The sequence below is a fragment of the Leiobunum rupestre genome, chromosome 6, assembly GCF_980474605.1.
Source record: "Leiobunum rupestre chromosome 6, qqLeiRupe1.1.hap1, whole genome shotgun sequence".
In the NCBI taxonomy this organism is placed as follows: Eukaryota; Metazoa; Arthropoda; class Arachnida; order Opiliones; family Sclerosomatidae; genus Leiobunum; species Leiobunum rupestre.
Genome location: NC_143389.1, coordinates 49,967,888 through 49,978,604, shown reverse-complemented (window position 1 = coordinate 49,978,604; position 10,717 = coordinate 49,967,888). Strand labels below are relative to the sequence as shown.

General features: G+C 41.1%; 1 protein-coding gene across 1 annotated transcript; it reads left to right on the top strand.

Annotated features, from left to right (window-relative positions):
- Nucleotides 1-969: 969 nt before the first annotated feature.
- Nucleotides 970-7,625, top strand: LOC149941349 (dihydropyrimidinase-like). The gene is made up of 14 exons (XM_090178027.1): nt 970-1,051; nt 1,549-1,649; nt 2,283-2,359; nt 2,419-2,529; nt 3,061-3,256; nt 3,323-3,405; nt 3,466-3,566; nt 3,901-4,021; nt 4,092-4,248; nt 4,304-4,445; nt 4,518-4,601; nt 6,598-6,777; nt 7,327-7,413; nt 7,469-7,625. The coding sequence occupies exons 1-14, from the start codon at nt 1,049-1,051 to the stop codon at nt 7,514-7,516; spliced, it is 1,491 nt and encodes a 496-aa protein (XP_090034153.1). The 5' UTR covers nt 970-1,048; the 3' UTR covers nt 7,517-7,625.
- Nucleotides 7,626-10,717: the final 3,092 nt, after the last annotated feature.

Below are 10,717 nucleotides of genomic sequence, written 5' to 3'. Positions count from 1 at the left end.
TAAAGGATTACCCGATCTGCAACAAACCACTAAGCAGCGCTGAAAGGCTATAGGAGGGAGCGGATAATATTGGAACCCTTTGGGGGCCGACAGTAATACTGGAGGTTATATTCCCTTTAAGCCTATTATTTATTGTTTTACCTCTAGAAAACTAATTATACTAATATATTTAGAAAACCAAGTTTTAATGAACGCATTCTTTACGGAAGATCTAAATACTTTTAGGATTATATCCGCAACAAACCACTAAACAACGCCAAAAGGCGTAGTTCGGAGTGGCGAATATAGGAACCATTTTGGGAGCGACAAAAATACTAGATGATTTATTCTCTTCAATTTGCGATTGAAACTTAAACCAAATTGATAGTTTGGATTCCGGTATGAAAGTAAAGGGAATTTAAGTAATTTAACCTTAGGTATTTGGTGTGGAACCACAACGTTTGCAGATCTGGCCGCTCTTGCCTTTGGCACCACTGTACAGGGAAATTTGAAAAATTGAAGGGTTCTTCCATAAAGATTGCTTTGCAGGTTATATTACCTTTAAGATATGTTGCGTAACATTTAATAACTTTTTTACAAAACCCCACCCCAAAGTTATTATTTAAAGTAGTTTAGGGTCATATCATTTTAGTAAACCCAATTAAAGAACTCATTTTCGAGGTGTTAAAGCGTTTTCCATATCACGGTTATCAGCCATCTTATCTAATTTACGAGAACTAACGCTAACTAATGGTTGTTCCATATAGGAAAATCCTAAGACGGAAATCTAAAAACGTTATGTAATAAAGAAAAGAATGGCCCTCGCAGTGAAAGGAACGGCAAATCTAAGCTGTATAAAACTTTGTTTTTCGATAAGGCTGTAAAAGAGCCTTACCATTCTCAGCCTATCAAATACGAGACGAAGGTTTAAGGGGGCTGCTTATCTAATCCGTTTGTTTAGATTGCGATTAGTTGAAAAGATCACCAAGCTACGCGGTTCAATATACTAGTCAGTGCCGGAGAGACGACACAAAAACGCGTTTCTCAGGAAGAATTCCCGTCGGCAAAAATGGTACGTACCCCGGGTCAACGTTTATTTGCAATAAAATACAATTTGGAACGGATAACTTTGGAGGGAAACAGCTGGCACTCGCGAGATCAAAGGCAGTTCAACCCTTTATATTACGGTGATAATGGTTACAAAAATTACGTAGAAAATTAAAATTTAGAGAGTTAGGAACCTTCATGATCGTGAAAGCGTGCCAGCCCAAATAGGGGTCACGCAATCCTCCTCGCGGATATTAGTGGAAACACCTGCATCCGATCCGGAACCATGTTCGTTATTACGCGCTAGGCCGGGCCCAAATTATACGCATTCTCTGAACGAAACGGACCCGAGCAACATGTATGCTAGCTCTTGTAGTTTAAAACGCGTCGTTTCTTACTACTTTTTATGATTACGAGGGTCAGGTTACCCGGCGAGTCGTTATGTTCGACTCGGAATCAGAATATCCGGTCTTCACTTTCCAAATAGTGAACGGTGGGTTAGAGAATGGTTACGTTTTGCAGGAGGACGATCGGTACACGGGAGTGCTCATACACGGCGGTGAGATTGTCAACGATGATCGCATCTTCATCGGAGATGTTTACATCGAGGATGGCGTCATTAAGTAAGAACATAAGACTATCAATTAGGCCCCCCTAAGTTTGAAACGAATCGAATTTTAGCGTTAGGCTAACGACAATGATATATAATAAATAGAGATCCAAGTCCACCTTCCAGGACCTACCGTTCCGCGGGACAGTATTTGTTGAGTTGGAGAGTTAGGCCTAGTGAATTAACTTAATCAAATCATGTTGGCGCCATCTATCGTGTTATTGGAAAACTAAACCTTTATATATTTTGCAAAAATGTCTGCTTATAGAAACAGATGGCGCCAACACGATTGGATAGAGTTGAAACTTAAGCCTAATTATCCTACTCAAATAAAACGTGTCCCGGCGATCCCAGATTTGTTTGTATCTCTAGTTCATATTCTACCTCATTGGTTAACGACTGGCCAAACTGCTACATGAATCCACCTGGTGGTGAAATAACCAAACTTACGCACAAATCCCCCAATGCATGCTACCGGAAACTACTTCGTAGATTCTCCGCCAGGTAGCGTAGATCCAAATTTTGATTTCTCCCGCGCCTATCTATTGCTGAAAACATGCCCAATTCAAACTTAGGGGGGCCTACATGGTAAGAGTTTAGAAGGATTTCGATTGATTGAGGTAACAAAATAATTGTTTACTTGTAGAGAAATAGGCCTTGATTTGGACGTACCGATTACTAGTACTAGGTTCATCGACGCGACTGGAATGTACGTAATGCCAGGTAATTAGAAGAAGTAGTGTATTTATTATGTCGTCTTTGCGTAATGTAATCTCACGCAGGAGGAATCGATACTCACACTCATTTCGAGTTACCTTTCACCGGTTCGGTTTCGATTGACGACTATTTCATCGGAACCCGGGCTGCCTTAGCTGGTGGAACTACCATGATCAGTAGGCGATATTGATGAACTATACAGGGTGTTTCAAAACGTTATGCAAAAATTTTAAGGAGTTGTAGGGGGTGAGTTGAGAAGTATGCCTGTTTCCCCCCCCATTTTCCTACGATGAGTGAAAAGAGCGCCAGATAGCATCAAAGTGTGTCCTAATAGCCCCTGGAAGTAGGCTGAAACAAGCGCAAAACCAAGCAGCGGGGAAATGCGAACATTAAGGTTTGGGTTCGTGTGATAGGTAAAAAAGCATATTGTAAACAAAACGAGGTAACCAGCGCACAAAAGTAAACTTAAACAGTATTTAAAGTCCCTGCTGCTTGGTATTGCGCTTGTTGCAGCCTACTTCCAGGGGCTAGTAGGCCACACTTTGAAACTATCTGGCGCTCTTTTCACTCATCGTAGGAAAACGGGGAAAAAACAGGCATACTTCTCAACTCACCCCCTACAACTCCTTAAAATATTTGCATAACCTTATGAAACACCCTGTATATGGTTTCAGTCTTTATTTATGAACCAAATCGTACTCTTATAGTGGATTTCATCCTGGACAATACGAGAACCATGTCTCCGTTGGAAGCATACGCCGCTTGGAGGAAAAAGGCGGACGCCAAGGTGTGTTGCGACTACGGTTTACACATGGCCATCACTTACTGGGACGAAAATGTTCGCGAGGAAATGGAGATTCTAGCTCGCGAGAATGGGGTCAACTCCTTCAAGACTTTCATGGCGTATTATTTAAAAAATAATTAAAATTATGAATAATAATAAATTTATTCAACTTGGATTTAATGAAGGTACAAGGAAGCCATCATGCTCCGTGATGACGAATTGCTGGAATGCTTCGCCACTTGCGCCGATATAGGCGCGATTGCTCAAGGTGCAATTTTTGCTGGAGATAGCATTTAAAATTAAATTAAATTAATTTATTTATTTAAAGTGCATGCCGAAAATGGGGATGCCATTCACAGAAACCAGAAACTGCTGTTGGATATGGGAATCACGGGACCAGAGGGTCATCTTTATAGCAGACCCGAAGAGGTACGTGATGATCATGTCATCTAGGAGCAACAAACACAGCACCCCACAAAGGAGAACGCAACCAGTCAAAAGTCGTGGATTTTCTTGCGTACATTTTTCATTGGCTAGACGCTTTAGCGCCTGCTGCCGTCGGAAGAGGAAAATGCGGAAATTGTCTTCCCCCCGCCCGTAAAACGTTCAGCGTAAAGGCTCGTGACGCTCGTCCAATGAAATTCGTACACAACCCTTCGTTAGCGTGTTTAAAGGCTAGCTGCGTTCTCCTTGTGTTTGTTGCTCCTAGATGTCATTGAAAATGTGGTGCTATTGCTCGGAACTGTATCCATCAATCTTTCAGTTAGAGGCGGAAGCGACGCATAGAGCCATAGTCCTGGCCGATCAGGTCAACTGTCCGTTGTACGTGGTCCACGTGATGGCCAAAACAGCGGCTGACGTTATCTCGCTCAAAAGGAAAGAAGGTTCGAATGACAATTTGAATTTGAATTTTAAAACGCGCGCGAACTTAAAGTCTCGACCCCCGTCTTTAAGGTTGTATCGTCTTCGGTGAGCCAATTGCGGCCGGTTTGGGCACAGACGGAACTCATTACTTCAACACGTGTTGGCGGCACGCGGCGTGTCACGTTCTCTCTCCTCCACTGAGACCCGATCCGAGCACACCAGCGTACTTGATGGACAAACTGGCCGTGTAAGTCCAACGGCAAACAAAACCCCTTTTCGCAAATTGACCTTTCTCTTCGCAGGGGTGACTTAGAATGCACGGGAACTGATCACTGCGCGTTCAACACTCCTCAAAAAGCCATCGGAGCTAACGACTTCACCCGGATTCCGAACGGGGTAACCGGGGTAGAGGAAAGACTCTCGCTTATTTGGGAAAAAGGAGTGGTACGTCGTCACCAAATTAGAACGTTGTAGGTAATGACGTATCGAGATGAACAAACGACTTTTTATTTTCAGATGACGGGTAAACTGAGTCCGTCCCAGTTCGTGGCGGTGACTAGTACGAACGCGGCCAAAGTGTTCAATATCTATCCTCGAAAGGTATAGACCCACGGCCTAAAATAGTGGGTAGTTCTGGCAGTTTTGGGCTGTTCTAAAATCGGATTTGGGCAGTGCTATTTACCGTGAATTTATCGCCCAAAAGTATGAAAAATTATAAATACCTGATTACCTCGATGGGTCTTTCCGGTACATCTCGATAAACGCAGCCAATTTTGCTAAACTAACGAGGAGACTACCCGAGGTGATAATCACCGATTTTGTTGAAACTAGGTGGGTATGTAGACCTTATGGTAACATGAAATTTCACTGAGGGAAAAGTTGCAATGGACATTAGTTTCGCCATGGCAACCGAAAATGTTTTTAACAACACAGTACGAATATTTTCTCATTGAAAATAACATGGGAATTCAAAACCAAAAAAATAGATCAAAATTGACAAATGAAATTAATTTTATGATATTTTGATGAATTTTGGTCAATTTGATCAAATCTGTTCAGAATCGGTAAAAATGGAGAAAAGCGAAATATAAAAATAAAAAGTATTTACCAACTAATCGCCAAATCGACGGTAATAAATGAATTTTTTCAAAATTAATAAAATAGAATTTAGTTGTTTGAATTTGATCAAAATTAATAATTTTAATTAGAATTATTATTATTATTTTTTAGAAGTGCTCAGATTCCCATGTCATTTTCAATGGGAAAATATACATACTGTGTTGTCAAAAACATTTTCGGTTGCCATGGCAAAACTAATGCCCATTGCAACTTTTCCCTTGGTGAAATTTTTAGTTACCATAAGGTCTACCTACCCACCTAGTTTCAACAAAATCGGTGATTATCACCTCGGGTAGTATCCTCGTAAGTTACATTTTTTCTCTCATAATTTAGCGAGGGGCTAACCACTCTTAGAAAGTGTACACCGGATTACGCTTAGATTAGCACTACCAAAGGCAGGGACTTCAAAGACTACGCGTAATCCCATTAGTACAGTCAAAGGTACGGCTCTGTACACCGAATACACAGGGACGGTCCGCACAACGCCACTCTCTCATAAAATCGGCGACTAAGTCTTGTTAATGCTGTTCCCTCTTTTCCTCCCCCCTTAAGCAAAGTTAGCCGAGTCAAAACGTCATCAAACGGAAAAACGATGCTGCCCTCTATCTGCAAGTCTTGGAGTCTATCGATGTTGGCGTCTGCTTATGATTTGAAAAACAAACGGTTTTTTCGTTCATTTGAATAAGGTGTATGATTTAAGAGCTTTAATTTATTTAAGTAGTTTTACAAATTGATTATGAGGAAAAAGCTGTGTGTTTACCCTTCGTGTAAAAGTGATTCGAAGTATTGTCATAAAGAACACACGAAAGATTTCTTTATACCTTTCCTGTTCATCTTTTTCTAAGCCTTGTCCAAAAAAATCTTTGATTTACCATTATCGGAATCACTTAAATCCACTTTTTTAATTTTCTTTTGGTCTGGAGAAATTGAGAATAACGTCTCGAATGTATGGGCCGAAAAATTAATATCAATCAATTTAATTGTTAATATAAATGAATTCATTTACCAAACGCACGTGGAGCTTACAACATCGCCGGCAAGGCGACTGCTTTTTTTTGTACCCTTAAACCTTTCCTCCCGTTTCCATCCCCCTTGACTCAGTTGGTCGTTAGTTCGCACAATCGCCGCTCGAGGGCACATTTAGCAATCGCTAGCCGCTAAATTTCCTATGTGGACCGTCCCTGTGTATACATTAATTAGTCCATGATCAGCCCCTCGTAATTTAGCTCGTTGAAATTATGTTTTGGGGGTTTAGTTTCTTATTTTTTGCGTATCTAAAATATCCTTATTTTAGGCCCTGTATAGACCACTAATTAAAACAACAAATCATTAGCCTTACAATTGTCGTTCGTTAAGTAATAAGTACTTGAAAAAAAACCACGGCCAACGACGATAGTCGCGATCTTTTTCCTCGTTTAAAAAAGTCTAGACGTATTATTAAAAATGAAGTCGATTAAACAAACACTATTGGAAGCAGGGCAGAATCGAGTCGGGAGCTGACGGCGACGTCGTCGTGTGGAACCCTCACCTCAAGCGCACCATCTCCGCCAGCAGCCACTTGTCGGCGGTCGACTTCAACATCTTCGAGGGCTTGGAGTGCCGCGGCATCCCCGTCCACGTCTTCAGCCGAGGCAGACACGTGGTGCGCAACGGACTGGTAAGCCGACGATAATATATACCATTAAACTTGTCCGTCACGCGCATTTACTTCGAGGTAAGCGTATCAGCGCCCATCAAACACCCTTAAATAGAAGCTCGAGTACGTCCCAACATCATCTTCACTTAATTACGGGGCTATACGAGATTATACATATTTGAATACCATTAAAACTTGACAATATTGAAATAAAAACAACTGCGACATTTATAATGGACTTATAATTACGGGGAAGAATAAACTGCTAGGGCAGACAATCATTTGTATACGCCTTGACTCCGACGCTACTTCGAAGCGCCGACGAAGTTACAGCGAAAGGTTAAATCTGCGCGCCATAGACTTTAGCCCGGCCTTACCTTAGTCGGCCTCCGGAACGAGGAAAGTCGGACTACCCGGCGCAATTTACAAAACGTGTTTTTTTTACAATGAACATTGTATCATCATCATCATAAAAAGGCGTCGAGAGAAAAATAAATATATTCCTAATTGCTTTAGTCGAATTTAGCAAACAACCTTTTAATAACTTAAACGGATCTATTTAATTTATAGGTACAAGTCGAAAAGGGTTGGGGCAAATACGTAGCCATGCCCCCCTACTCTCCTTACGTATACGAGCCCATGAAGGAACGCAAAAAGGCAAGCGTACTCTTTTAGTCCAAATCCAACCGTAATAATAATATTTTGATTTCAGAGTCGGGCTCCGAAGAAAGTAGAACGGTATCCGTACATGGGCGTTTAACAAATCCGTACCTGAATCATAGAGGAACTATCCTCTATGCCTGAATTTTTATTATTTCTCAATTTATACGTTTTTTTTTCTCCCAGAATAAATATTTTTCGAATAAAAATGTAACCAGTAAATTAATTTGGTAGTTCGTGATAATATATAGGACGTTTCTGATAAGAAAGCCAACAAACCTGGTTTTCAACTTATCCAGGTGGAACGAGATTCTCAAAAGGAATATAATTTTCAAAGCGTTATCTGCGGGAAGAATCCAACAATTTATTAACCAAAAATGTTAAAAGCAGTGGCGTAGTCAGAAATCCTTCAAGGGAGTGGTTTAAACGATGTAAAATACCTATGGGGGGTCGAACAGGGGGTGACATTTTAATACAGCCAAAGTTACACCCAAGGGGGGGGGGTAACACGGAAACCCTCCCCTTGTCTACGCCACTGGGACGAAGCGACCAATATTGGCGTATGATAAATATTACAGATGATAGTAAACGGGGTAAGCTACACTTCAACAACGTGAACGCGGAACTTGTAGGAGCGTAGATTGTACAGGCATAGTTTTAATTTTTTCAATTGTGTGCCCCCCAGAATTAAAATCCTAGCCACACCACTGATTTTTGATTCGATTTGACCCAAAGAACACACTACCGAGCTCGTTGCAAAAACTAGGTTCGTGTAATTAAAAAGTAACAAAAAATAATTGTCTTCCCACTTTTCAAAATAGTTATTAGAACTGATAACATTTTTAAGTTCGATCAAGATTTCGACGACGTTATGAAATACTTTTATCAGTTGAGAGTTCCACCGCATCTTTTCGCGAGCGCTACGAGCGGAAAAGAGTGTATAATCAGGCCCGACAAGAGTGGGGGGAAGCCGCTACAAATTACCTGGGCCCGTGCAGGCCTGGGGCCCGTTTTTGAACAAACGAGGTATACTTCTCACGGGTTTCTCTCGGAAAAACTATCTCCGGTAGTAACGACTCTCTTGGGCCCGCAATTAAAATTTAACCGGGGCCTGGGCCAGCTCTAGGTGGTCCTGAATATAATAAATGTGACGTAATATTATTTAATTACGTGCTATATCCTAGAGCGTGTAAAGATAGCGCACCTGTCAGGATTCTAGGAAATAGACGAAAGTTTCCTTGTTGGCACCTCGTTTTCCATTAGAGAAGGAAATACGTCAAACCGTGTGGTATACGGGGATATCTGAGTAATTATATATATAAATATAAATACCCTCTTTTTCATTTCTTGATATGTAATTTGTGAGAGGCTGGGCATTTAAAAAGAGTTTTCCTGTACACCGATTACGCAATCATGGAAAACGGCGAGAACAAGCTTAGTACTCTAGGATTACGCCTATTACTCTTAGAATTAACGTAGTACTCTAAGAATTCACGTAGTAATCTAAGAATGCGAAGAGTACGCTAAGAACACACGTAGTACTCTAACAGTACGAGGATTACCCTGAGAACACAAGTAGTATACCCTAAAAATACGAGGAGTACCCTAAGAATATGAGGAGTACTCAGACAATAACGCAGAGTACTCTGAGAGTACGCTACATTCACGCAGATTACGGCGAGATTGAACGAAGATTACGTGGAGTACACGACTATTACACATAGTACATAAAGATTACGCGGATAAGACTGATATTATGCTGAGTTTACACGAAGAGTACCACTCCGTAATTACACGAAGAGTAAATCAAGTGTAGAGTAACCCGCGTATAGCCATTTTGTTTCTACCTTTTGCAAAACTAAAGTTAAGCGCTGCTTCTAGCCTGAAGGACCGCCTATGCCCGCGCTATAATGATCTAGAATCTGGTGTCGTGTAACGCCACTATTGGGGTTACTAGGGAGGGTATAGGCTTAAATTTTACGACAACAAGAAACAATATTAAACACTAGCTACGCTCTGTAGAGGTCAGCTTAAAAGATTCCATATGATAAACAAAATATAAAATCAGACATATCAGTCCTTGTTAGCACATAGTCCCAGTAACGGGACTATCTCAATAAAACAGTTCATACCCAGACCATCTGGGTGGTTCTTTTGCGTTTTTCCTCTGGCACTCTGAGGCTTCGAAGGAGACTTACAAATTTAACCGCGCACTCATACGTTCGCGTTAGCACCACATTCTGGTTAAGGTTAACGAATTCGGTTCTCCTTCTCGTGGCGTTTTAACAAGCAGATTGCTCTGGTGGACTACTTTGACTTAGCCGAACCACAACAAGCCGGTATTTTCCAAACTCTGTTAGAGTAGATGTCCATGACTTATATCTCCCTTTTCTCCATCATCTAGTTTTTCCTTTTCGATGTGCCCGGGACGAGGGGTCTGGCATTCGTACAAATCCCGTACACTCCAAAGAAAAATGATTTTAGAGAAATCTGGAAATCAACTTGAAAATTCCAAAATCCGGGCTAAAATCAGTTCCAAAATCTTACTCTGAAAATTACTTTGAGATTCAAAATCCAGTACGCAAAATTTGCAAGTGTGCGAACCATCCGTCCGGGGAGCCTTGGTCACCATCCTGGTACTTGGCGGGACCCAGCCAATTACTTGGCGCTTTAATTGGCTAGGACAGCGTTTTCGGATAGAATGAAATGGCACAAGGCAATGTCCACCATAAAACGCCATGAGTGTAAAGCTCCGAAAATACGGAAATATTTACCATCCACAAACCTTTATAAATCACCAAAGAGAAATCTATTAATCCAAAATATACTCATTTTCAAAGAATTCATAGAAGCAAACAAAATCGTCAAATATAAAATTAAGAAAATGCCAAACGTTCGGCATGCTAAGTTGATAGTTAGGACCCACGCATAAACAGGCGGATATATAATTGGGACGGCGTAACATGTCAGAGGGGACAACTCGTTGACACCATCACGAACGTTACAAAGATCCAAAGATTCTAACGGGGCTCGGTTTTGGTTCTTAAATTACCATAAGCCCTGAGGTTCACAGACTTTATAACGAAACTGATGGGTTAAGAAAAGCTGACCTCGGCGACCAGTGCACCAAAAAGATGGAGATGGAACGCCCGAAACAGATGACACACGGGGATAATTTAAAAAAGAAAGAATATTAATGTTCATACCTAAAACCCCCAAAAAATATATTTGTGATAAAACTAGCCTAGATGATAAAAAAGTATGCCTGTTTTTTCCCGTTTTCCTACGACGAGTTAAAAGA

Coding starts and splice junctions, on each gene's coding strand:
- LOC149941349 (XM_090178027.1), top strand. Junction 4,446..4,517: donor TTATTTGGGAAAAAGGAGTG/GTACGTCGTCAC, acceptor TTTTATTTTCAG/ATGACGGGTAAACTGAGTCC. Junction 4,602..6,597: donor TCAATATCTATCCTCGAAAG/GTATAGACCCAC, acceptor TATTGGAAGCAG/GGCAGAATCGAGTCGGGAGC.